General features: G+C 54.2%; 10 protein-coding genes and 1 non-coding gene across 11 annotated transcripts in view; 6 read left to right on the top strand and 5 right to left on the bottom strand.

The window, feature by feature from the left end:
* Nucleotides 1-14: 14 nt before the first annotated feature.
* On the top strand, nt 15-3,868 carry K452DRAFT_286461 (uncharacterized protein). The gene is made up of 8 exons (XM_033540297.1): nt 15-426; nt 539-2,265; nt 2,315-2,450; nt 2,497-2,633; nt 2,684-2,785; nt 2,841-3,016; nt 3,067-3,297; nt 3,350-3,868. Exons 1-8 carry the CDS (start codon nt 111-113, stop codon nt 3,738-3,740), a joined length of 3,216 nt encoding a protein of 1,071 aa, XP_033398548.1. The 5' UTR covers nt 15-110; the 3' UTR covers nt 3,741-3,868.
* A 102-nt stretch (nt 3,869-3,970) lies between these two features.
* K452DRAFT_286460 (uncharacterized protein) lies at nt 3,971-5,475 on the top strand. The gene has a single exon (XM_033540296.1). The coding sequence runs from the start codon at nt 3,990-3,992 to the stop codon at nt 5,259-5,261; it is 1,272 nt and encodes a 423-aa protein (XP_033398547.1). The 5' UTR covers nt 3,971-3,989; the 3' UTR covers nt 5,262-5,475.
* A 122-nt stretch (nt 5,476-5,597) lies between these two features.
* On the top strand, nt 5,598-5,695 carry K452DRAFT_t72. Its single transcript has one exon. It is a non-coding gene; the product is annotated as a tRNA-Asn (tRNA).
* A 121-nt stretch (nt 5,696-5,816) lies between these two features.
* On the bottom strand, nt 5,817-6,761 carry K452DRAFT_317740 (uncharacterized protein; the record flags this gene model as incomplete). Its single annotated transcript, XM_033544098.1, has 1 exon — nt 5,817-6,761. The coding sequence occupies one exon, from the start codon at nt 6,759-6,761 to the stop codon at nt 5,817-5,819; it is 945 nt and encodes a 314-aa protein (XP_033398546.1).
* A 2,831-nt stretch (nt 6,762-9,592) lies between these two features.
* K452DRAFT_11411 (uncharacterized protein) lies at nt 9,593-10,215 on the bottom strand. The gene is made up of 3 exons (XM_033535062.1): nt 10,120-10,215; nt 9,855-9,996; nt 9,593-9,781 (listed from the first exon to the last, which is right to left on the bottom strand). Exons 2-3 carry the CDS (start codon nt 9,987-9,989, stop codon nt 9,659-9,661), a joined length of 258 nt encoding a protein of 85 aa, XP_033398545.1. The 5' UTR covers nt 9,990-9,996; nt 10,120-10,215; the 3' UTR covers nt 9,593-9,658.
* An 18-nt stretch (nt 10,216-10,233) lies between these two features.
* On the bottom strand, nt 10,234-12,114 carry K452DRAFT_307745 (uncharacterized protein; the record flags this gene model as incomplete). The annotated part of the gene is made up of 2 exons (XM_033543101.1): nt 10,234-11,355; nt 11,413-12,114. 2 exons carry the CDS (start codon nt 12,112-12,114, stop codon nt 10,234-10,236), a joined length of 1,824 nt encoding a protein of 607 aa, XP_033398544.1.
* Nucleotides 12,115-13,976: 1,862 nt separating this feature from the next.
* On the top strand, nt 13,977-15,661 carry K452DRAFT_317739 (uncharacterized protein; the record flags this gene model as incomplete). Its single annotated transcript, XM_033544097.1, has 6 exons — nt 13,977-14,067; nt 14,117-14,257; nt 14,310-14,735; nt 14,813-15,108; nt 15,189-15,362; nt 15,477-15,661. 6 exons carry the CDS (start codon nt 13,977-13,979, stop codon nt 15,591-15,593), a joined length of 1,245 nt encoding a protein of 414 aa, XP_033398543.1. The 3' UTR covers nt 15,594-15,661.
* A 1,189-nt stretch (nt 15,662-16,850) lies between these two features.
* On the bottom strand, nt 16,851-18,581 carry K452DRAFT_11352 (uncharacterized protein). The gene is made up of 4 exons (XM_033535056.1): nt 18,360-18,581; nt 17,968-18,302; nt 17,817-17,908; nt 16,851-17,741 (listed from the first exon to the last, which is right to left on the bottom strand). The coding sequence occupies exons 1-4, from the start codon at nt 18,476-18,478 to the stop codon at nt 16,860-16,862; spliced, it is 1,428 nt and encodes a 475-aa protein (XP_033398542.1). The 5' UTR covers nt 18,479-18,581; the 3' UTR covers nt 16,851-16,859.
* K452DRAFT_269314 (uncharacterized protein) lies at nt 18,469-19,992 on the bottom strand. Its single transcript, XM_033538936.1, has 5 exons — nt 19,745-19,992; nt 19,658-19,686; nt 19,303-19,601; nt 18,883-19,243; nt 18,469-18,824 (listed from the first exon to the last, which is right to left on the bottom strand). Exons 1-5 carry the CDS (start codon nt 19,903-19,905, stop codon nt 18,685-18,687), a joined length of 990 nt encoding a protein of 329 aa, XP_033398541.1. The 5' UTR covers nt 19,906-19,992; the 3' UTR covers nt 18,469-18,684.
* Nucleotides 19,993-20,102: 110 nt separating this feature from the next.
* K452DRAFT_286453 (uncharacterized protein) lies at nt 20,103-22,202 on the top strand. The gene has a single exon (XM_033540295.1). The coding sequence runs from the start codon at nt 20,110-20,112 to the stop codon at nt 21,856-21,858; it is 1,749 nt and encodes a 582-aa protein (XP_033398540.1). The 5' UTR covers nt 20,103-20,109; the 3' UTR covers nt 21,859-22,202.
* A 2,015-nt stretch (nt 22,203-24,217) lies between these two features.
* K452DRAFT_286452 (uncharacterized protein) overlaps nt 24,218-24,796 on the top strand; it is a 723-nt gene continuing 144 nt past the window's right edge. Inside the window, exon 1 of the mRNA XM_033540294.1 lies at nt 24,218-24,796. Coding sequence (XP_033398539.1) covers nt 24,425-24,736 — 312 coding nt within the window. The 5' untranslated portion in view covers nt 24,218-24,424 and the 3' untranslated portion in view covers nt 24,737-24,796.

Raw genomic sequence — 24,796 nt, 5'->3', positions numbered from 1 at the left:
GCTCCCGCGCCCATGTCCGCCTGAGGTGTCAAAGCGACAAAGGCGCAGCATGACCTGTCCTTGTCCCTCTCTCCCGCGACCCCTCGACGACGACGACCGCTGAGCCCACCATGTCCCGCCTACCGCCCTCTGCGCGCTCCGGCGCCAACGGATATGCCAACGGCTACGGGGGCTACGGAGGCCTAGGCCAGCCCGACCAAGACGACCGACGGGGATACGGCGCAGATGGCGCCAGCCGTGATGGCCGTTCCGGAGGCTACGGCGGCTTCTCCTCGTCTCCGCAGCGCGGCTTTTCCCCCAGCGCCCACGTCGAGCGCCCCACAAGTTTGGAGCGGAGCAGGGCAAACAGGAGAAGCGGGGGGAATTGGAATGCGGGGAGGAGTCGGAGCAGACCAGCAGGAGGTGATGCCAGCCGACAGATCGAAGGTCAGTGGCCGCCAAAGACTAGCTTCCAGCGTCCCATATCACGCCGAAAGAGAGGCGGCATAGGAGGCTCGCATTTTATAGTCTCAGACGGCGCTGACTGTCTGCCCGATAGAGTCCCTGGAATACATACAACAAGAATGGAGTTTCATGACCGACGAGAATTGTACGCCCGTTCAAGTGGCCCTTAAGTTGCTCGACACCAGCTCGTTAGGCCTGGCCAACCGCCACGGCGAATTTATGAGCACCCATGCACAGCTGCAGACGGCGCTGAGAGCAATTGTCAACGAGCACCACCAAGGTTTCAACAGTTCCATCGGTACATTCCACAAAATCCAGAGCAGTCTCCAGTCTTCGCAGGCGCGCGTCAGAACGCTGAAGGAGTCATTGGTGTCTGCTAAATCTAACCTGGCGACGACGAAACCGGAACTGCGAGGCTTTGCTACGGCGTCACAGAATTATGATGAGATGCTTTCGATTCTGGGTTCCATCGAGCAGCTTCGCAATGTACCGGAGCGTCTCGAGGTACGGATATCCGAAAAGAGATTCTTGCCGGCTGTCGACACGCTCCAGGACGCACTGAGGTTGATACGGAAGTCCGAGATGGAAAATATCGGCGCCCTTAGTGATCTGCGGGTTTATCTCAGCAACCAAGAGTATTCTCTAACGGATATTCTCATAGAGGAGCTTCACAGTCACTTGTACCTCAAATCCCCGTACTGCGAGGATCGCTGGAAGGCATATGCTCATAACCAAGTGAAGCCCGCAGCCGACGGCTCCGTAGCGCAGATTGACGTACACAGTCGCGCGCTTTATCAGTTTCTGGATAGCCTAGACACATCGCAGCCTTTCACGGACGACGCATCGCGGAATCCCGAGGCCGATACGTTTCACTACATCCAAGTTATACTCGAAGCATTGAACAAAATGGGACGTCTCGACACCGCGATCGACAACATAGAGCAGCGTCTCCCTGTTGAGCTTTTTAGAGTTGTGGAGAAGTCCAACACAGAGGTTGCCCAACGGTACCCTAGTCTCGTCCGTAACTACCAGAATAAGCCTGGTGGAAAGGGAGGAAAGGCTTACGGGACCGATGAATCCAAGACAACTCTCCTCAACGATCTGTTATGGACTCTTTACGCTAGGTTCGAAGCAATCGCTGAGAGTCATCGGGTTGTCTACGAAGTTGTGTCAGGGATCGCAAAGCGTGACGGTCTGCGGGATACGGCTACCTTGACCGGCAGTTTCAAAGAATTATGGAGCCTCTACCAGAGTGAAATGCGTTCTTTACTGCATGATTACCTCTCCACTGATGGCGAGCTTGCGTACCGGTCAGGTTCAGGGCGCAACAACGAGGAAAGTGTTTTCCAAAGGACACAGCGTGACAGAAACAAGAAAATGTTCAAACTATCGGATATGGACGTAACCGCAACGGATTTTGCCTCTGAGCGCGACGACCTGGAAGTCATCCTCAAGTCTTCAGTTCCTGGGCTAGTATCGGACTCGAAACGTCTTAGTGGTCTCCAGACGAGCAATAGTTCTGACAGACATGACGGGAGCGCTACGGGCCATAAGCTGCTTGTGGAACCCAGTGTATTCAACATGGGTATTCTACTGCCGCCATCTCTGGCATTCCTGAACCGACTCAAGGAAGTGGTTCCTCCTACCTCCGACATAGTCACGAGCACGCTTACCTCCTTCCTCGACGACTTCCTTGTCAATGTTTTCCATCCTCAGCTCGATGAGACTCTTGTAGACCTCTGCGCTCAGACGTTCATGGAGGCAGACACCTTCCATGAGGACGCACAGTGGCAGATCCATTCGAAGAAACCCGTCTTCAAGGTAAAGGCGTATCTTTTCACTGGCCATGCTTGAAAGCTAATTTTTGTAGGGCACTACCAAATTTTTCTCCCTTATCACCGCCTTTTGCAAGATGTTGGATAACCTTCCACATGACCAGGCTTTCAGTCAGCTCATCATCACTCAAATGGTGACTTACTATGATAAATGCTATGGCTGGTATAGAAGTATGTACATTTGAGCATAATCGCATGCCTTAGCTGACTCTTGTAGTCCTTGTGACTCGCACCCAAGGGAAAGAGAACCATCTCAAAGCCTCCGCAGCCCTGGCTCAGAATCATGAGGTTTCTAAAGTTCTTCTCGCTCTCATGCATGCGCATGATGAAAATCGTGAAGAGCGTTTGGAAAAGGTAAGAACCTCATGTAATCCTATCGTCATCACCGCTAATACTTTACTCAGGCAACAACGCTATTCATGGAGCATTGTCAAGATGTCACACATCCTGATTTGATTACTGACCGCAAGAACATAGCAGCGTTATGCTTGTTGTTTACAAGCATGGTGAGTGGGGATATTTCCGAAAAGCTGTCGGACATCTTACTGATCAATTGTGCAGAAATGGCTTGCGAGTAAGGTCCATGGGCTCCGCCATATTAGCGACCGTGCCACCAATTCTTCTCGGCCAAGTAGCGCTCGGGGAGGACACAGGCGACGCTGGACAAACGTCGGCTCCGCAGAACCTCGCGGTGACGGAAATCCCGTCTTCTTGCCACTGAACCAAGAGACGGCCATGTAAGAAACGACCTATAAAAATACCCCTTTTCAAACGCTGACGTATACAGTGCTTTCGACGGAGTGGTGAACTCTTACCACGAACTTGCAGGCGCCATACTTCAGACATTGCATCTGGAAGTCAGATACCACGTTTTGTATCACGTCAACCAATGTTTCAAGGGTACTTATCGGTTAGACCAAATTTTTGGCGAACCTGATCCAGAAGTGCTTCAGCTCAACTCAGAGCTGAGCGAAATTGACGAAGAAGTCCTGGGACAGCTTCAAAAGCAGCAGCACCGGTATGGTTTCTTCTTTCTTGAGTTTGTGAACAAGAAGACTAACTTGCCGCAGATTCATTACTCAAGGTCTTGGCCACCTTACCGACCAACTCCTTGTCAAGAACAGCCAGAAGATCCCTCGCATGAATGAAAACGGATGCGCCGTAATGCAGCTCAACGTCTTGGTTCTGCAACAAAACCTTAAGAACATCGAAGCCGACGCTGTCCTCTCCAAAGCTACTCAATACTACAACTTCTTCACAATAGGGGCGGAAGCCATCATCGCCGCTGCCAAGGAGAGCAAAGAAAACAACGGACCGTTTGCGTACGAGGAACTGAAGAAGATGCTGGAGCTTTACTTCTCCGAGAACATGGATAATGAGAGGAGAGAGCTGGCCATAAAGGCTCAGACGGGACTGAGCGACAGTCTGGCGCAGTTGAACGAGCATATGTCGCAGTCATAAACGGGGAGCAGCGCCGGATGTTTTTGGGATTAGGGATTAGATGTGCGCAACCTAAGAAGTTGTTAGATCAAAACGATGCATTTGCGAGTAATATCAAGATTCCCAAATAAAATCAACTTGGAGTCGCCATAGTTCTACACGCGTCTGCGCGCGCTTTCACGTGTCGTGGCTGATCACGAGCGTCAATGCCGAGCGTACTTCCGAGTTTCATCATCTCCATTAGACCTCTCAACTTCCCTACAACTCAAAATGCCGCCGCAGAGTAGGGGAAATGGCTATCCGAAGGGCCTCCAATCGAAGTCCACTCCTAATCTCCCAACTCTCAAGTCGCTTTCCCTCGATTCACTCCCGCCGGCGCCGACTCCTCCAAGTGCCAAAACCGAGGCTCCAAGCAGCCTGCTGTCTCCCACAACCACGTCTCCTTCTGAAGCGGCTTCTGTAGAAGACAACCTTTCGACGGAAGACTCCTTTACCCTGGACGCCTCCGGTCTAACGAGTGCATCTGAGGAGGAAGACAATGGCGACGATGGACTCGACTTCGACGGGCCAGCGCCCGCCGTGCAGGCGCCTCGCAGCACAAGCACAGGGCCAGGTACCAAACCAAAACGGCCGATATATTCGCACGGAAGCCGGTCGCATTCGCATCTACCACATGCATCGGCGGCGCTATTCCCGCCTTTCTACAACCGACCGCCCACGCCGCTGCCTCCGTCGCCCAGCCTGACAAGCCTATTGCGGCCCAGCTTCAGCACGCAGACGAGCCGGCCGACGACACCGGATAGCTCAGATGTAGAGGCAGTGCCGGGGCCGTACCGGCACGGCGGCGCAGTTAATAGTTCAAAGCGGGCGCCCAGCGCGGCATCGACCGGGACGGGTACCGGCACCGGTACACCCACAAACAACCTGGCATCATCGTTTGCGTCCGCGACGCCGATCCCCCGCGCGGCGCCTAAGGTGCCGACGTACGAGTATTATGGCTTCTTTATCTACCTAGCGTCGAGCTTCGCGTTCCTCATGTACATACTGTGGGCATATCTACCGCGTCCGTTCCTGCACCAGCTCGGCATCTACTACTATCCGAACCGGTGGTGGGCTCTGGCGGTGCCGGCGTGGCTGGTTGTCCTGATCATGTGGATCTATGTCGCGCTGGCGAGCTACAACGTCGACTACCTGACGCTGCCGATGAAGAACTGCGAAAACCTCGTTGACGACGCGGCGCAGATCGCCGTGATGGACGCGCGCGGCAAGATCGTGCGCATGGGGAAGGATGACCAGAAGGGTACCGCCAGCGCGGCGCATAGTAGACAGAGCAGCGCGATGAGCGTCGGCAAAGGGTTTGCGGTTGGGCAGGAGAAGGAGGTCGATTGGAAGAACCTGTGGAGCGAGAGTACGGATGCGGTGCTCGACGTGCCGATAGGCGGCGTCTGCGAAATATTGTATGGGGCAGGGCGCGAGAAGGACGAGGACGAGGAGGATAGCGAAGAGGACGGCGATGGGGAGAGCGAGGCTGTGAATGGATGAAGAAACGGCTTTCTCGTCTCTGGCAATGCCTCCAGACTGGAATACCAACCGCCGTACAGGTCACGACGTTTGGGCAAGTCAGAATAGTGAGTGCGCATATATCCTCGTCAAAGAGCCCGCCGCCGTCCTATACCGAGTCGCGCACTTCCTTGCGGGCGCGATTTCCCATATTGTGGTCTAGTGTCGCGTTCAAACAGCCAAAAGGCATGAAGACGTTGTTGCTCTCAAGCGCATTTCCTGTCGCTTTCGAGTGGGCAGGATTGCACGGTCCAGGACTTCTACGAATCACAAATTTGTGGCATCATATATACAAACACTCAGTATAAAATTTCAACTTCCTCCGTGGCGCAATTGGCTAGCGCGTCTGACTGTTAAGAGCATCTTTAAGATACTTGGCTATCAGGAGGTTGACAGTTCAAGCCTGTCCGGGGGAGTTTATTTTTGCACTTTTTTCCTCTGGTTGCGAGGTGATGCAGAAATGCTTCCCAAGCTCGCGTGCATCCGTCAAGCACCATCAACGTCTCCAACCATCATTTCTTTTAATTCCTTCTATTGTTATCTAGTATATTTCCTCTGACTGTTTCCGAAAAGCACCCTCTCAAGAACACCTTTCGAGGCTTCGAGACCGTGTTTCGTCATCCTCCGCAAAACCCCAGGCCGAGCAATATCATAAAGGTGTGCGATAGCCTTGCGAGATTCCCGATCCCACGATTTTTCATGCATTTGATAGCGCTTTCCACCATTTCCAAGCTCGAAGGTGATGGGCTCCTCATGATATGATGATACTTTGTGTGAGGTATTATCAAGATCCAAAGTGAGATTGTAATCGAAACCATCAAGCCGGTTGAAATAGTACTCTACGAATTCCCGGATTTTCCCTATCATAACTCTCCCAGCAACTGGATTGGGCGCAACGCGTGGTACAATGGTTCCACGATCCAAGAGAAACTTCCGGGCCAACTCCATAAAGTCGTACGTATAGTAAGTTTTCCTTATGCAGCCATCGTATTTGCAGACACCAAGATTGTATTGCGTTTTAAACAAGGCGAAATGGCGGATACGCAATACGACGGCCTCCATGGGCAGGCCAAGGGCCCGCGCAGGCGCGTGGATATGCTTCCAGAGGTACGCACCCGCGGCTGTCTTGTCGCAATTGTCGAGTCCACACCTGCGCTGGCGCATGAGAGTCTGGTCGATATACACGAAAACTTTGTTGAAGTAGTCGGTGTCCTCGGCGAATAACCAGGGTGTGGTATTGGCATCAGAATAGCCTTGGAAATCGCGCGAGTGGCGTACCCAATAGTGGCCTATACAATAATCGCGTGCCATGAGGAACCAGAGAAATCTTCGGAGGCGCTCGGTTGAGAAGGCGTCGGCGTCGTTAAAAGATGAGTCGGCGACGCTTTCCAACACCATGTTGACCAGAGCGACCATCTCATCGCACTCCCGAATCGTGGCTATGTAGCTGGGTGGCTGAATCTCCTTGGATTGGTCTTCCATTTTGGAGGTATCGTGAGGTATTTGCATTCTGGAGGACGATATCTAGAGGCGCCTGCCTTTCGATGGCTCAAAGTGGAAGTATCAAGAGCCCGGAGACTGGATTTATTTGTTTGGGAGATTTAGAGATGGAAAATATTTGTGCCCTGCATCGTCGCTCTTCAGTGTTTTAAATAAAGCCAGGACCATTGGAGTTTTGGCTGGTTGGCTTTTCGACTGCCTGTCACCAAGGTCGAGAGACGTCATTCGGCAAAGCGTACCTAGGGACTGGTGCTTCGAACCGAATCACACTTACCATCAAACTGGGGCGTTTGGAAATAAGCAGAATTACATGCAGTAATGTCGAGTTAATTGTCTTGTGACGATCAAAGGATAAAGTGTGTAATTGGTTCTTGTAGATGAAGAAACACAACGCTATCATAACTCGCATATGTACATGTAGAACACAGAACCGCACAACAATGACCACTCTGAACCTGTGACGGATGTCTGCCATGAGATCGACTGGAGGCGTCTCAAGAGTATCGGTGTCTCCGAGAGTGACCAAATGAGAGTAATCGCAGTTGCGTGAAAAAAGTGTTGGTAGAAGCCGGTATTCAGCACCATAGGTACTGGATAGTGCGCCCGAATGAGAGGAAAGTGCAAGAGAAAAAGCAAGCGAAGAGCTTTTGTGGTGCAGATATTGACGAATAGTCGCTGAGCAGCTGCTGGCGAACAACTATAGATAAGCAGTCGCTTGATGAGCAGTAGTTGCTTGATGGGCAGCAGTCTCTTGATGGGCAGCAGTCTCTTGATGGGCAGCAGTCGCTTGATGAATAGCAGTCGCTGAGCAGCCGTAGATGAGCGGTCGCTAGAAAGTAGGCTTGCACGATCTCTGGTGAAGAGCTGTTGTAATGCAATACGTATAACGCAGTTGGTGACCAGCAAGTGAGGGATAATTTCGAGCGATTAGGCGTTGATGGGTAGTCATTGAAAATCCATCGAAGTCTTCGTGGGTAGCGAAGAAGAGCCAATGAGCTCAAAGCCCTGTGAGTGAGGCCGAAACCAATGTGTCGTTGAAAGTGGTAGAGTGACAAGGAACGGCCCGCAATTGCGCGATGTCACTGAGCCATAGTAGCGCTTCGTGGCTTGTTCTTTGAGTTTAGGCGGGGACTTGGTGAAAGCTCCACGAAGCGGACTGCCTCAAAACCCCAGACAGGTGGGGATGATTGGAGTAGTGGCCTGCTTTGCCGTTGAACGTTTGAGTGAAAGATTTGTTAACCAGTGGTGAGGCTGTGATAGCTGACTTCCTCAGGTGTAAATGAGGGCTGGTCTGCGTCTCTGCTAGAAATCATTGAAGCTCATAGCCGATCAGTGAAAAGAGTCTTGGACGTTGTGCCGTCTGGTTATGCTAAGGTTGTCAGTAAGATCTTCCGGGATGAGAAAAAGCCATGGCTTACCAGTTGTCCCATCAAGAGACGAGTTGCAACTATCAGCGCCTTGCCCCTTTCAATCAATCTCGTAAATGCCCCAACACAGCCATGAATCTTCCGCAGACACCGCCACCTTTCCCATGTCTTTTTTGCTGTCCATGCTCCTTTTAACCTGCCCCATAAAACATCCCGATACAACCAAGAAACTTCCGCAATCACCGCCACCTTCCCTAGATACCCTGCGTTGTCCAAACGCCGTATGCTGCCTATGAGCTTTTCTTGTCATCTCTGAAACATCCCACGGAACCCTCGGAGTAGGAAAAGAAACAAAAACAACATTAACAAATCTCCTAACCGTGAATCTTCCAGAATAGAGAAGAAACGAGAAAAACAACGCCAACTACTTGACCAAGGATCCCCTGGAGTAGAAAGAAATGCAGGAAACAACGCCAACTACCCACTTGACCACGAATCCTCCGAAGCAGAAAGAAATGCGGGAAACAATGCCAACAAGTACTCGTCGCGAACCCTCTAGAACAAAAAGAAAACATGAAAAACAACGCCAACAAGTCTTTGGCTACGAATATTCTGAACCAGAAAAGAAACATGAAAAACAACTGCATCAAAAGCTTTGAGTAAAAGAGACAACATCGGCGGTGCAGGATCCCACCCACCATCCCCCTGCCACTGCCCTTTTTTTTTTTTTTTTTTTTTTTTTTTTTTTTTTTTTTTACCCACCTCCACAACCCCGCCCAGAGGGCACAAGAGGGACGACCGTTCGTCCCCATTCTCACCGATTGTCAGTGGAGGGAGCAATTAAGCCCCCGCGTGCTGCGGCCCCTGCTGTCCCGCAGGTTCAGGCACGCTCCGACGGTTTTTAAGCCGCCAGACCCACACTGCGACAAGGGTCAATAGAGAGCCTGTAATAAGGCCCCCCAAAGCCCCCATCATGCCGGCAAGAACGACTACCAAACGGCCGTCCCCCTGAGTAAAATTATATGACGGCATCTGTATACAATGTTAGCAATGCTCGACAGAACTCATATCCAGTTGAGGTCAATGGCAGCGGATCAATGTGATCGGAGTCATCCCCATGCGGAGCTGGATTGAGCGGCCGGTGAAAGATTGCTGGAAGCATAGGTGAATAGGTTGTGTCTGCCTTCATACGAAAAGATCCGAGACTACAGTGACAGTTAGCGTTCGACTGCACAAAAGGCACCAAATTCTCTTTGAAGTGGGAGCTCATACTGACACGAAGAAGCCATTGGCCTTATGCGAGATGATCCGTCTCAGCTACGCGGAAAGCTGTTCATGGGGTCGTGAGGTGGTCACCATTGGCTTGACTAGGTTTCGTCGGGTCGATGCGAATTGAACCTTTTCGCGGGGAATTGATCCAGCGGGTGTTCCAGCTCTGAATCGATGGGCGTGTTGATGGGGATGGGTGCAAAGGGACGGGGAGGAGTGCCTTACAATTATCTGTTTCACAGGTTAGCAAGTGTGTTTTCGAAGAAAATGGAACGTTCGGATTTGGAGAGGACAAGTCGATAACTGGGGACCTGGGGACAGCGAGGATAGGTGAAATGGTCGCAGAAGGGTGTGTGTTTGGGGTACCTACATTTGTGATAAGTATGCCGAAGAAGAAAAGAGGAGAAGGTTTGGAGGACAGGGACGAAAGATGACCTACCGCGCGCCCGCTTGCCTTGCGACTTCCTTCATGGGCAACAGGAAAGCGCAGCCACCACAACCCCAAGCAGAGAGGAGCAGAGCTCAGCGCAACACAGCCCAATGCAACGCGGGCGCATCCAGCCGAGGTCATCATTCCGCTCCTAAATGAAAATATTTCAGCGAAAGCCAGAGAGGACCTCAGTCTAAGCACCTTTCTGCCGCACACAAAGCGAAACTCATAAACTTTTGATGGCTGTCACGGAACTGGAACTGGGAGTCTGTACCTACACGACCAGAGGCTCAGCAACCGTGAGCACTCCCTGGTATGTCGACCTCATCCCGCCAGCATTTCCTTTTTCGTAGTACCATCAGCGTGAGGAATGGCGATTATCTGCGTCTTATACTAAACAAATTGTGCAGACTTCCGCCTGAATCTTTTCGCAGACCTCACCCTTCATGAACCCCTCCAGACAACAAGCGCCCACAAGTTGATATTCCCCTTCAAGCAACTGGCGAAGAACAATTGGGACGGGGCAACCACGAATTACCCAGATCATATCTCCAGTGACTGTGGGCAGAGGGGAAAGGCCAACTCGTTCACTTGTCCCATAACAGATGGACCTTCCGGCGGCATACTGCTCCAGTATCTTGCTTCTTTCCTGGGTATTATAGTCTTTGTCGGTGGTATTGATTGGTAGGCCCTCGAATTCTAGACCATTGAGAAGATGAGCCAGACGTTCTTTGGTTTCCTCATTCACGGCTGGTGCGGTAGGCACGGTCGTGTCTACGCTTGAAACCTTAGCGTCAGTACCTTGAAGCCTGTTCTCGGGTAGTCCGTGTTGAAAATGCTTGTATGGATGGGTGAAGGTAATTTTGTCAACGCAGACACCAGCAACAACTAATTTACGTGACAGTATTCTCGGTTGGACTTGATGCTCGGAGTCGCCGGAGGCCCCGAAATGATCATTGTCCCGACTTGGGCTGCATAATGGCCTGCAAGAAATTTCTCGAGACCAGTCTGGCACCCAAGAGGGCAGTGCTAACGTTGGCTCCTGGTCGTAAAACTGCTCGCATATCCCGAGAACCTTAAGGTTGCGATGTTCCTCTATGATACTCCTGGTTGTGTCCGTATAGACATCCTCGACTGACAAAGAATAGTCCGGAGTGATCAGGGCTCTGCCGTTGGGATGAAGGCCTATGAGGGAATAAATCATGTCGCGCTTGTCTGTTGCTTTCAAATATCCTCGAACACGATAGCATCTTATGTCGTCCAAGATAGCGCCAAATGTCGAGAAGTTACCTCTTTCCAAATAGTCCCAAAATGCCATCATGAAGCAAAAGGGACGCATTCCTGAGGTTTCTGCCCAGATATCCACAAACCCCAAGTCTTCTTCCAAAGAAGTGAAGAGGCTCGCGTACAAGATTCTCAGGAGATCGTTCGGAGCAATCGCCTGACTCCCAATCATCATCTTAACTTCCTTAGAGAGTAAGACTTCTTGGACGATCCAGCATCTACAGAACTATACTCTCTAGTAAGCGGTTTGTACAACTCTGGCAGACATTCTGCTTGCACTTACCCAAGGCCTGTTCATGAAAGCACAAGCAGCTCGTCTTCTATTACTCGCAGCCTGCAAAACACAGGCATGGCAGAAGTCCATATCTTGTTCTTCAGAACCAATGCTGTAAGTTTCGTCATCATCCATTTGTGGCACAGAGTGCGTAGAGCATGGGCGCACAAAGGTACTTTCAAGATAGGATACGAGTCGGGATTCGTCTTCCCAACTTTCATTGTAGGGGTCTTCGCGGAACACAAACTTGTTCTCTCGAGAGCTGATAGTGTCGAGGGTACTGATGAGTAGATTAGAAACATCGTTTGCATTCCCCAACCATACCAGCGTTTTAAGCGCTCCTTTATAAATATCCGCCATCATCCCGACTTGCTGGCTGACTTCGGAGCGGTCTTGCTGGTTGATGCAGATTTGATCAATCCAGAGATAGCCTGTAGTGGAAGCCGCCCTCAGGTGGGGAAGAAGTTGATCCAGGGTTTCCGTGATGGCCAAGGTCTTGCCTAAAGCCAAGCAAGCCGTATGTGTTTTGTTTGGATTTCCCCAGACATATGAGATTGCCTCGTAAGGGGGAGCCTGGTCGATCCTCGCATGGACAAGTTCCAATTCAGCTTTTTTCGGATTGTAGCTTCGAAGAGCTGGGGTTCCATAGCAGACCTTGAGTAGTCTGAACTTTTTAGGGTGCTTTAGCGGACTGTACTCGTAGCAAGACATAGGGGCTGTCCGCGACCAAGATAATGGGTTTTATGCTGGTTATGTAGTATTCTGAGGGCCTTTTAATGAACTGACATTGCTTGCTTTACATTTGTGAGAAAATGTCCTATCGAGACTAATGAGGTGGTGGAGAAGACATGGGATGTCGGTCTAGCTGGTGTCTCATGCTTTCAGTTGCAGAAATACCATAGACACGTGGGGATGTTGCGCGTGGTGATAACATATACGGCCAGAATCTGCGGCATTCCCGATAGATGGAGGTTGAGAGATCGTTGGTGGTTACGGTGTTAGAGATATGCAAGCCATTCACGTGACAAGTCACATGTTGTTACTAATCACTCCCCGTCTCTCCCTGCCTTCCTGGTGTTTCAACTTCGTTTCCAAACTCCGACTCAAGAGCTGACCTTTGAAGGTCCTCCTCCATTATACATTTCTACATCCTTTTTCTCAATAGCGGAAGGCGCACTCGTACGAAAGGTTGTTTGGGCTTCTTTGGTCGGTTGATGTCCGCCTTCAGCTTGGAAGCACGTCTCAGACCTATAGCAAACCTCGAGTGTCTGTTGATTGCCGAGACAGACTGATGGCTGAACTAATAGACCTCGATACCAATAAAAACGCGGATTCCAGACACTTTTGGGCTAAATGCAGTCGCAACCCGACCATGATCTAGATCAGCCGGGCCTTGTTTCGCAGCTATTTCGCATCCCATGACGCGCAGAAAGAAGCGCAGAACGGAGAACCACTAAATTGTCAACAACGATCACTCGGAGGAAGTCGCCGACCGAGACTAGAGCTTTGTCCGCCGAGATACGCTATTTCGCGACGCAACCTGATCAAGTCCACTCTTACTCTAGGCATTCTTACTCCGGTAAAGATTCCCGCAGAGGTTGTTGGCATTCCTCTGGGGTGTTCGTACTGGTACCGAAATAATCTGCGCAGCGCTGGGGATAACCACTCACTTGAAGAGAAGGTCGCTCTGCACACGCTCAGTGCGATACTCTTATATCTCAGGTTATAATCCATGCCTTTCGATATGGATGGTGCTTCTCGTGTCGCCAGTGGAGAGAGAGAGACTGGATGACGCGTCCAACATGTATGCTGGACAACAAGGTATAACATGATAGCGACGAAGAGCGGCACGCCACGGAGACCGGCCTGGCAGATGATGACATACCATAAACAATTGTTGAGCGACCTTTACTTAAGCTTTGGTTTGGAAAATGAAGCAAAGCGAGTGCGCTCACCAAAGAAATTCAGACGCAGCCTCCGAACATACCACAGAAGATTCATGAAAGCCACTCACGAGGCCGTCGATCAGCATGACCTATAATTCTACTGCCCAACACCATGATGAACAACGAGTGGACAGCGTCAATGAAAAGGAATACCACGTCAAGCTAGAAAGAAATGATACCTCGTCAACTCGCATTGATCTCCATCCGCCTCCTACTCAAGAAGAGAGCAAAAAGATGCGCAAAGTTGCTGATAGGATTCCGATGGTCTGCTGGCTACTTTGCATTGTCGAGTTTCAGAACGTGCTTCATACTATGGAGCACAAACGGTTTTTTCAAATTTCATGGAATACTCACTGCCCAAAGGGGGTGAGTCGAGTTTAAACAATGCCCACTGCTAAATAGAGATCTAATTGAGTTATTAGGAAATGGCGCTGGAGCGCCGCCGAGAGGCTCACAGGAAACTGCCGGTGCTCTCGGCAAGGGGCTCCAATTCTCAAACGCATTTGTGTTGTTGTTCTCCTTGCTTACATCATACCCATTTTTGGTGGTTGGATAGCAGACACCAAGCTGGGACGCTTCAAGACCATTTTGATTGGCGTGTTAGTATGCTTTTTTGCTCACATTATCATGATATTTGGGGCACTGCCTAGTGTGTTGCAGGCTGGCAAAGGTCTAGCACCCTTTGTTGTCAGCCTGATCGTCTTGGCTGTTGGAGCAGGTAAGCTTATCAAAGGCTTCCAGCACACAATTGCTGATACTATTGAAAGGCTTGTTTAAACCAAACGTCGCGCCTGCTATCCTTGACCAGTATACACACCAGAAACCTTATACCAAAGTTCTAAAGTCAGGAGAAAAAGTCATTGTCGATCCCGAAGCCACAGTACAACGTTTGATGCTCGTATTTTACGGTGAGAGTGCACTTATCTGGAACCATTCCTTCACTGCTGATAAAGCAAACAGCGCTGGTCAACATTGGAGCCTTTTTCGCCCTCGCAACAACCTACGCTGAGAAACGAATCGGCTACTGGCTGGCATACCTTCTACCAACCATCATTTTCATGTTCCTTCCCCTGCTGCTGCTCTACCTGTACACGCGGGTCGTCAAAGTACCACCAAGCGGACCTGAACTTACAAGGGTCGTCCGCATCTGTACACTGGCAGTAAGGGAGAACCGGGGCAAGTTTTGGAAGAGTGACTTCTGGGATTCAGTAAAACCAGCCCGGCTCAGCGAAAGAGACATAACGACATTCCGCGGCAAGCCCATCGACTGGACCGACAGGTTTGTTGACGATGTCATTCGTACGCTTGGCGCGTGCAAGATCTTCTTATACTTCCCCATCTATAATTTGAGCGACAGCGGCATTGGAAGCGTCTTAACGAACCAAGGTCAGTAAAGACTTGCTATCCCTAGACTCTGAGAAAACAAAGAAGCATCAGTCTAAGCTCACACCCTCTCACTCCAGGCTCGACGATGCTAACGAACGGCGCGCCGAATGACATTCTCATCAACTTCAACCCCCTCGCCATCGTCATCACCATCCCAATCCTGACCTACGTTATCTACCCGCTCCTGCGCAAGCGCAACATCAAATTCGGCCGCATAACGCGTATCACGCTGGGCTTCATACTCGCGAGCATCAGCAGCGCCCTCGGTGCCGTCCTGCAGTACTACGTCTACGAGACGAACCCATGCAAGTACGCAGCGACGCGGTGCGCCAACGACGGCGCGGGCGTGTCGCCCATCAGTATTTGGATGCAGGTAAGTAGCATATCCTGGACTGAGGAACAGACCCAGGCCCACGGGAAGACGAAGAGTGCTGATGGCAAGTCTGGCTGCAGATCCCGGTCGTGGTGCTCGGCGCGCTGTCAGAGTGCTTCTGCAACGTGACCGGCTACGAAATCGCGTACGCACGAAGCCCGCACAACATGAAAGCGCTGGCCGTGGCGCTGTTCCTGGCGACGCACGCGCTGTCGTCGGCGGCGGGGGAGGTGCTCTCGCCCGTCATCAAAGATGTACGTCCACCATCCACTTAAACCATCCACTAAACTGGCTCTCTCGGCGTCGTATATATCGGCCGACGCCTTTCTTGAGCATGGCAAGTACTGATATCGTGCTCGCGCTGCCAGCCCTACCTCATCTGGATCTGGGCCGGGCCATCCATCGCGCTCGCGCTGCAGACAGTCGTGTTCTGGTTCAAGTATCGGCGTATGGACAATGATGAGTTCATGACGTATAATGAATGAGAAGGAGGAGTTAGGTTTAGGTGAGGTGGGGGTTAGGGTGGTAACGCCGGGCCCACTGGCAAAAGAGGAGGTATGACTATGACTATGCGGGCGTAGGAGAGTATGATGGCTTGAGGACGAACACTTTTCCATCAGCTTGGAAGCAGCGCCAATGTCAGCAAAGTTATCCATATTATTTATTTCTTTGCTTTACATGGGTTGATTGGGAATGAATTGAGTCTGTCTTGACGAAAATAAGAAGTCTCCTGCTATCTTCCGTCCGCACGCGCATGTCCAGGCGTTTTGAGGTCAGCATACCGAGCAAAGGTCTTTCTCAAACAGCACACGACAGCGCATCAACAGTCTCAGCAGCATCTATTGCAACCACAAAGCAAACCTCAGCTTCCATACCGGTGGAAAAGCTCCATCTAAACCCCCGCCTCAACCACCCTTAGCAACAAACACATCACACCACACACTTAAGCACAACCACACAACCCGCACAAAAAGCCCAACCAAAAGCCAAAACCCCCATACAAAAATTAAGTAAGATACCTCAACCCACAGCGCATAAAGCCAAGCCAAGCCAAGCCAAGTATATAAATACTAGATAGATAGATAGATAGATAGATAGAGAAATAGAAATGCCTCCTCCCCCGTTGCGGCAAAGCGAAGTTTAAAGCGAAAAGTACGAGGGAGGGACGGAGGGGCAGGAGAAGAACAAGACAAGACAAGACAAGATAAGCCAAGACAAAAAAAGGTACCTGACAATTGAAGAGGAAGAACAAGAAATTGACGGGGCTTGATGGCCCCCCGTGCTGCAGCAAGAACCTCCCGCTCCCCGCTGGATATAGAGGTTGAGGTTGAGGTACCCTGAACTCCGCCTTTGACTCCGACTCCGTCCCAATGCAAAAATCAAAACTGCGGGCGCTGGCTGCGGTGGCAGTGGCGGAGGCGGCGACTCGTAGGGGTAAGTGTAGGTGTAGGTGTAGGAGCTCCGCGCCCCGCCCGCCGCTTCGCCTGTAGGACGCTTTCCGCCTGCTGAAAGGCGCGGCTGTATGCTGCTGCTGCTGCTGTCGTCGTTGTTTGCCGCCACCGATGCTGCTAAAGCGGCAGAGCTGTGTTGCTGAACTAGTCGTCACAACGACTTCCGCAGCAAATCGACCAGTTCCCGCCTCTTGCACACGCGCATGCATGTATGCAACCAAACAGTGCAATGCGCAGCGCTTCCCGCCCTTCCCTTCGACCATCCCCCGCCCCCCCGCGTAACCAGCAGCGCGCGCACGTCTAGAAGCGGATTTCGTAGTTGCCCGCGCGCGTCATATAGCGGACCCACTTGACGGAGCTGTAGTTACTCTTCTCAAACACCTTCAAGTAGCGCACCAGCAACCCGCTGCTCGTGAACATGAGCAAGCTGAAATTCAAGCTCAGCGGCGGCCGGCTCCACGCCTTCTGGTTCGTCATGCTCGTCAACGTCGCCTCGGCGCTGAGCACAAACTCGCTCTGCCCCGTGAAGCGCGGAATCTTCCAGACAATGTTGTTGTGCTCGGGCTCGTACTTGGCCTTGCCCTGGCTGGTGCGGCTGGAAATATTGGCCGTGTTGAGCGGCGTGGGGATGCGCACGACGACGTTGGTGGCGAAGAGCTTGGAGCCGTAGTTGGCGCGGATGGCGATGCTGTACTCGACCTTGGTCTTGCCGACCTCGTTCACGATCGCGTGCACCTTGAAGGGCAGGTTGACGTTTTCCGTCGCCCGGTACCGCATCAGCTCGAACTCGCCGTCGGGCGGCACGAAGCTGATGATGCGGTCCGTGTCGAACTTGCCCAGCTTCACGCACTGGTGGAACTGGCAGTCCTCGAGCGTCACCGAGCCCGCGGCCGCCCGCGTCGCTTTCGTGCCCGCCCGGTTCCCGGACGGCGCGTGCAGGCTGTCCTCGCCCAGCGTCAGCCGGTCGTTGAGCCCAAACTTGCATTCCGGCGTGCCCGAGAGGTATGCGCGCATGACAATTTGCCCGTTTACGTCGGCCCGCAGCACCGTGCCCGTCGCCGACATGAGGAGGTTCACGTCCTCGATGACGTCCACAAACGCCTCGTTCTTGCGGTACTTGATGTCCGATCGTCGCCAGGAGAGCGCGCCCGTAGCCTGCATGGTGATCTTGGAAGAGTCCTCCTACGGCGAGCCGTCCTGTTAGCAGTTGTCATAGCGAAGCCCATAGCATTGCGCGGGGGAGGGGACGACTATTACCATTGCCCTTTCAGACTTGACGCCCTCGGTCGTGATGTACATCTTCAGCGTCTCCGTTTCGGTGTTCTGCGGATATCCGAAGTCGAGGATCTCTGCATGCAGCGCCCCCGGTCAGCCGTCGTCCACCCTGAGCCAGGTCGGCATGACGTACCATCGAGCAGCTCGTAGACCAGCACAAAGTTGTTCTTGACAGCCTCCTCATCGAACTTGCCAAAGTAGGCCTTACCCAGGCCGACGAGGCGGTAGAGGAACTCAAACACCAGCGCGGCGTTGGCGTTGCTCTTGGTCACGGCAACCAGGTAGATGTTCTCGTGCTTCACATGGCTGAAGGTGGTGGAGCCGAGGGTCAGAATGGGCGAGCGCACTTGCGCATTGCTGATTACTTGGATGCGGAAGACGTCGGCGAGACGGGGGCGGCAGTCGTTGCGAAAGGCGCGGAAGATGAGGTTCTCACCCTTTTGGTTGAAGATCAGGATGCCGGAGAGCCTGGAAGCACAGGGGATCAGCGGGGGAGGCGTGGGCGACGAAGCAAGGAAATCTCACATTGTCGCAGCGAAAAGAGAGAGAGAGGGTGGTGGTTGCGGGTAGGCGAGAGAGCGAGGGGTGATTAAAGCGCGCGCGCCTGGGGTGGGAGGATCCGCGGGCGGGCAGGGATTCGCCATTAGATACTACCTACCTATACATAGTACTACATCCGACGTCACAACCAAACACCACCATTTATACATCACACAGCACCACGTTGCCACTACTCTAGCTAGCTAATGTACACTGACGAGCAACAGCGTCAAGGGTAATGCAGGTAAACAATCGCTCAAAATTCGGCGTCGCACCAACTCCGGCCCGTCCACCAGATCCGTCTCTCCTTCTATATCAGGTCACGCTTGACAAACTCGGCGTGGAGCGCCTTGCCGAGGGCAGCGGGGCTGCGCTCGACGACGACACCCGCACCCTCGAGAGCAGTGATCTTCGAGTTGGCATCACCCTTGCCGCCAGAAACAATGGCACCTATTTTCCGCATTAGCCACGCGCATACCACAAGTCGAAACGCATCATCCAAACTCACCAGCGTGACCCATCCTCCTGCCAGGAGGCGCCGAGATACCAGCAATGAAGCTGACAACGGGCTTGCCCATGGTGTTGTTGGCCTTGAGGAAGTCCGCGGCGTCCTCCTCGGCGGCGCCACCAATCTCACCAATCATGATGATGCCCTCGGTGGCCTCGTCCTTCAGGAAGATGTCCAGGCAGTCGATGAAGTTGGTGCCGGAGAAGGGGTCACCACCAATACCGACGACGAGGGACTGGCCAAGACCGGTCTGGGTCGTCTGGTTGACGGCCTCGTAGGTCAGAGTACCGGAGCGGGAGACGATACCAACGCGGCCGCGCTTGTGGATGAAGCCGGGCATGATACCAATCTTGCACTGACCCTGATGGGGGGATCAGCGACAACTCCTACCTAATGCGCATGCGCTGAGTGAGAACGTACCGGAGCAATGATACCGGGGCAGTTAGGGCCAAGCATGCGCGTCTTGCTCTGGGTCTTCAGCATGTCGGTGATGCGGACCATGTCGTGCTGGGGGATACCCTCGGTGATGCAGACGACGAGGGGCATCTCGGCCTTGATGGCCTCCTCAATGGAAGCGGCCGCAAGAGGAGGCGGGACGAAGATGGCGGAAGCGTTGGCGCCGGTCTGCTTCCTGGCATCCTCAACCGTCGCGAAAACGGGCTTGCCGAGATGCTCGGAGCCGGCCTTCTTGGGGTTGGTACCGCCGACGACATTGGTGCCTGATAACTTTTTGTCAATATCCGTTATCAGAGGGCGGAAGCTCGAGGCGGCATACCGTAGTCGATGGCCTGGGTAGCGTGGAAGCTGGCTTTGGATTAGCATTTTTCGGCGGCGGTCGCAGGCGGGAACGGCGAGCACGTACGTTCCCTGCTTGCCAGTGAAGCCCTGGAACAGGACCTTGGTGTCCTTGTTAATGGCAAGGTTGACGTTGGTGGAAGCGTAGGGCGAAGAGGCGGTCGAGTAGGCCTGGCGGCGGCCGGCAGCAGCCAGGGCCGAGCAGAAGGGACGACGAATGGCCTGCATCTTGGACTCTGCTCGCGGATAGAGGAGAGGGGAGAGATGAGAGGAGGGAGGGGTTGTGGATGAGAGGACGGTTAGAGTCGGTGTTGGTTTGCAAGCTTCGCGGAGATGCGCAAGGGCCGGGCGGATTTTCACAAGCGCGGCGACGGCCTTTCCGATATGCGGGACATCCGCCACTACGACACCAACAACAACAACATCACCACCATGGCAACCCTCACCCTCACAGAGGCCCGCGTCCCTCGTCGCCTGCCCAAAAATGTCAAGCTGCCGCCCGAGAACGAGCGCTACATGCGCGCCTGCGCCGACATTGCCAGCGCCCTCATCCAGGACTACGAGGCCCAGCTCGACAGCTCCAAGCCCAAGCGCGACATCAACCTAAACGCCCTGCGCGGCCAGATGGCCAAAAAGCACTTCCTCAGCACCCAGCCGCCGCTGACGGCCATCATCGCCGCCGTGCCCGAGCACTACAAGAAATACATTCTGCCCAAGCTCATCGCCAAGCCCATCCGCACCTCGTCAGGCATTGCCGTCGTCGCCGTCATGTGCAAGCCGCACCGCTGCCCGCACATTTCCTACACGGGCAACATCTGCGTCTACTGCCCTGGTGGTCCCGACTCCGACTTTGAATACTCGACTCAGTCGTACACGGGCTACGAGCCGACATCTATGCGCGCCATCCGCGCGCGCTACGATCCCTACGAGCAGGCGCGTGGTCGCGTCGACCAGATCAAGAGCCTGGGTCACAGTGTCGACAAGGTCGAGTACATCATCATGGGCGGCACCTTCATGTCGCTGCCGGAGAGCTACCGCGACGAATTCATCTCGCAGCTGCACAATGCGCTGAGCGGCTACCAGACGACCAACGTCGACGAGGCCGTGGCCGCCGGCGAGATGAGCAACGTCAAGTGTGTCGGCATCACCATCGAGACGCGCCCCGACTACTGCCTGGACCAGCACCTGAGCGCAATGCTGCGGTACGGGTGCACGCGGCTCGAGATTGGCGTGCAGAGCCTGTACGAAGACGTGGCGCGCGACACGAACCGCGGACACACTGTCGCGGCCGTGGCAGAGACGTTCAAGCTCGCCAAGGACGCTGGCTTCAAGGTCGTCTCGCACATGATGCCGGACCTGCCAAACGTGGGCATGGAGCGCGACCTGGACCAGTTCCGCGAGTACTTCGAGAACCCCGCCTTCCGCACCGACGGACTTAAGATCTACCCCACGCTCGTCATCCGTGGCACCGGCCTGTACGAGCTGTGGCGCACCGGCCGCTACAAGAACTACACGCCGAACGCGCTGGTCGACCTTGTTGCGCGCATCCTCGCCCTCGTGCCCCCCTGGACCCGCATCTACCGCGTGCAGCGCGACATTCCGATGCCGCTGGTGACGGCAGGCGTCGAGAACGGCAACCTGCGCGAGCTGGCGCTGGCGCGGATGAAGGACTTTGGGACGTCGTGCCGCGACGTGCGGACGCGCGAAGTCGGCATCAACGAGGTGAAGAACAAGATCCGGCCGAACCAGGTAGAGCTAGTGCGGCGCGACTACGTGGCCAACGGCGGGTGGGAGACGTTCCTGGCGTACGAGGACCCCAAGCAGGACATATTGATCGGGCTGCTGCGGCTGCGCAAGTGCAGCGTGTCGCACACGTTCCGCAAGGAGCTCACGGGGCAGCCGACCAGCATGGTGCGCGAGCTGCACGTCTACGGCACCGCGGTGCCCATGCACAGTCGCGACCCCAAGAAGTTCCAGCACCAGGGCTACGGCACCCTGCTCATGGAGGAGGCGGAGCGCATTGCGCGCCACGAGCACGGCTCCAAGAAGCTGTCAGTCATCTCGGGCGTCGGTGTCAGGAACTACTACCGCAAGCTGGGTTTCTGGAACGATGGCGTTTACATGAGCAAGTGGCTGAACGACGAGGACGCGGAGGACGAGAGCAGCGACGAGGAGGCCTAGACGGGAGGAGTGAGGGGCTGCTCGAAGGCGCATCCATGCATTTCCAGGCGTTAAAATGGGCGGGGCGGGATGGTGTGGCTTGGCGGAGCATATATGGTGTTTTTTGTTTGATGGCATAAGAGTACGAAGTGAAAACAATGGCATTACGTGGGGACAGACACGGGCACGGGTTTATGGAAAGCATTCGTTTAGAGATGAATAGAGGGAAAAAAAGAAAGCCGAGCTGGGTGGGCGCGTTGACGGCACGCGTCTTAACTACACAGTACCTACCTACCTACCTAACGTAGTTGACAGAAGAGCAAGGACACACGCCATTGAACAAGTAGGCACAGTACAACCTCCGAAGACAGCGCTCTTCTGCGGATGCACATGTGGACAGATACTCCAGTGCCCACTTCCCTCGCCGCCAAAGCCACGCGCCCTAGCTCGCGTGCCCACTTCGTCCGTTGCCCGTCCGCCCATCCGTCGCCGCAGAGGCTCGCACTGCCGCACTAGCGCAGGTCCTGCCGCCCGTCGGCGCCACTGGCCTCGTGGCTAGGTACGCTTCGGCCGGCACGTGGCTGCGTAGCGTGCGTACCTATGTAGTATGGGTCTGCGCGACGGATGGGGTTTTGGTTACAACTTATGCGTGAGCTGATGGAGGGAGGGAAGGGAGGAGGAATGTAAGGGTAGAGAGGAGGGGGTCATGCGAGGTTGGTTCCTGTGCCTTCCACCGTTCACTTAACCACCCAGGCTTCTTCTGGCTGGGGGGAACTGCCTACCTAGGTAAAAGCATTCAAGACGACGGGAGGGACATGGAGGGCAAACCAAACCCAGCCAGTCGTCTTTCCCGGATGAGAAAACGACCTTGTCGCTCTGGTTGTTGGAGTGTCGGGCGCCCACTCCACCCTGATCCCGTCCAAGTGCAAGAGCAGTGGGATCGAACACTGGAGTGGCACTGGAGATGGGCAAGACATTCGCGCCCATGACGCTGGCTCGCAGATGGGTCCCTATGCTGGCATGAAGCTCATCGCGGCGCGCTTCATGCCCAAGCCCAAGCCCAATATCCGACCGCGCTGCGCGGTGCTGCCGCCAACTGAGCGCATGGGGGAGTACAGTACCTAGGTAGGTACACCGCACACGAGCACGAGCACGAGCAGGCGCAGCGCCGGAGCCCGCGACGACGATCTCCTGCGTGTCTGCCTGCTTGCCTGCCTGCCTGCCTGCCTGGAGCAGATCAGCATCGGGCAGAGCATACCTATACTCCGGCTGCGACGCGGTCAGGCGGACAAGGCAGCAATGCGGTATGTAAGACGGAAGAAAAGAGCGAGAGAGGGAGGGACCTAGAGAGTGAGAGTGACCTAAGCCACCTAGGTAGCATTCAGGAACCAGGAGGCAAACCTCCGCACGAATGGCAGAGAGAGTATAGACGCGGGGCCCCCATGCCATGCCATGCCATGCCCGCCAACCAAGATGCTACCTACGGATCCGTACCTACTTTACTCGAGCACACACACACACACACACACACCCGGCACCAACCACGCGCGCGCCCACGCGCCCGCCGCCCTACCCGCTCCCCTCCTCCCCCGTACCCAGGTCCCCGGACGCCGCATGGCATGCAGCGAAGCGTACCTAGCGAAGCGCAGCGCGACCACCCAACCCACGGCCCTCGCACCACCACCGCCGCCGCCCTCTAAGCGCCATACCCGCCTTCTCCGTCGGCGGCACAGACGCAGACGCACCAAAGCCACGCAAGAGCAACGCACCAAGCAACCGCACCGCGTGCCGGCCACGCGCCCCCGTGGATCAGCACTAACGCCGTACCTACGTACGTGCCTACCTACCTACCTACCTAGCTAGGCAGGCAGTGTATCTACTGCACTGTACAGTACAGTAAGCAAAGCAAAGCAAAGCACCTAAGAGCGCCTCAACACCGACACCGACACCGACACCGACACCGACGCGCTGAAACCCCCGCACCGCACGCACGCGGTAGGTACCTAACAAGTGCGGAGAAGCAGAGCAGCAGGCAGCAACCAAGGCAAGCGACAGCACCCACCTACGTACGTACCTAGCAGCGGAGTTCGCGGCGGCCTCCGGCGGAGACTTGCGTGCGTGCGTGCGTAGGTACAGCATGGAAGGAAAGCGGAGAAAGCAGCAGCAGTGCCAGAAGGAGCAGCTCGTCCGTGTGTGCGATGTTGCACTGCGTCAGTGGTGGCAGTAACTAGCAGGAGCAGAGGAGAGGAAAAGACTTAGGGAGCAGATCCAAGCATGCGTACGTACGTATGTACATAGGCAGAAAGCCGACGAGGGAGGAGGCCGAGAAGTTGACCGGGGAAGGAACAAGCCATGCCTGTTGTCGCACACCCGTACCCACCAACCTACCCAACCAACCCAACCACACACATACACATACACACCTTCTTCCTGCAGCGGCAGACGCCCACCTCCTCACGCCGCCGCTTCGGCAGGCGGGGGCGGGGCGCGCCGCCACCCTTGTGCCTGCAGCAAGCAGCGTGCGTGTGTGCCTGAGCCTGCAGTGCGTGAGCCCGTCCACCGGTACACGCACATAAGATACCTACCTATGCATCCACACCGCGCACCGCATACACACACACAACGTCGCACACGTACACTATTTCCCCAACCAACGCACACGCGTTCCACTCCAAGTCTTTTCTTTCTTTCGATAGTCTGTTCTGTTCTGTCTGCCTCTCTGTTCTCTGTCCTCTCTGTGTCTCTCTCAGCTCTCAGCTCTCTCTCTGCTGCTGCCGCCCTGCGTAACAGTAACAACAACGACAACGACATCATCATCAACAACAACAGCAAACTAGGTACTAACTCCCCGCGCGCAAATTGTGTGCCAGCCAGCCAACCAACCAAACCACCCCATTAAATCGCTCAACACCATCGCTAAATGTTCGACCAGCCAAATATGCAATCCAGAAACAAAAAA

Source organism: Aplosporella prunicola (genome assembly GCF_010093885.1).
Source record: "Aplosporella prunicola CBS 121167 unplaced genomic scaffold K452scaffold_10, whole genome shotgun sequence".
NCBI lineage: Eukaryota > Fungi > Ascomycota > Dothideomycetes > Botryosphaeriales > Aplosporellaceae > Aplosporella > Aplosporella prunicola.
The sequence above is the reverse complement of the archived record's forward strand: the minus strand, read 5'-3'. Positions and strand labels throughout refer to the sequence as shown.

Excerpts from the sequence above, each read along its gene's own strand:
- K452DRAFT_286453 (XM_033540295.1), top strand. The coding sequence starts at position 20,110 with ATGGCAACCCTCACCCTCACAGAGGCCCGCGTCCCTCGTCGCCTGCCC.
- K452DRAFT_286460 (XM_033540296.1), top strand. The coding sequence starts at position 3,990 with ATGCCGCCGCAGAGTAGGGGAAATGGCTATCCGAAGGGCCTCCAATCG.
- K452DRAFT_11411 (XM_033535062.1), bottom strand. The coding sequence starts at position 9,989 with ATGATGACCTCGGCTGGATGCGCCCGCGTTGCATTGGGCTGTGTTGCG. Across the intron at positions 9,782-9,854 it reads GCAAGGCAAGCGGGCGCGCG|GTACCCCAAACACACACCCT; the intron begins GTAGGTCATCTT and ends TCACAAATGTAG.
- K452DRAFT_269314 (XM_033538936.1), bottom strand. The coding sequence starts at position 19,905 with ATGCAGGCCATTCGTCGTCCCTTCTGCTCGGCCCTGGCTGCTGCCGGC. Across the intron at positions 19,602-19,657 it reads TACCCAGGCCATCGACTACG|GCACCAATGTCGTCGGCGGT; the intron begins GTATGCCGCCTC and ends AAAAGTTATCAG. Across the intron at positions 19,244-19,302 it reads GCCCCGGTATCATTGCTCCG|GGTCAGTGCAAGATTGGTAT; the intron begins GTACGTTCTCAC and ends TCCCCCCATCAG.
- K452DRAFT_286461 (XM_033540297.1), top strand. The coding sequence starts at position 111 with ATGTCCCGCCTACCGCCCTCTGCGCGCTCCGGCGCCAACGGATATGCC. Across the intron at positions 2,266-2,314 it reads CGAAGAAACCCGTCTTCAAG|GGCACTACCAAATTTTTCTC; the intron begins GTAAAGGCGTAT and ends TAATTTTTGTAG. Across the intron at positions 3,298-3,349 it reads CTTCAAAAGCAGCAGCACCG|ATTCATTACTCAAGGTCTTG; the intron begins GTATGGTTTCTT and ends AACTTGCCGCAG.
- K452DRAFT_11352 (XM_033535056.1), bottom strand. The coding sequence starts at position 18,478 with ATGGCGAATCCCTGCCCGCCCGCGGATCCTCCCACCCCAGGCGCGCGC. Across the intron at positions 18,303-18,359 it reads TCTCTTTTCGCTGCGACAAT|GCTCTCCGGCATCCTGATCT; the intron begins GTGAGATTTCCT and ends CTGTGCTTCCAG. Across the intron at positions 17,909-17,967 it reads GGTCTACGAGCTGCTCGATG|AGATCCTCGACTTCGGATAT; the intron begins GTACGTCATGCC and ends CGCTGCATGCAG.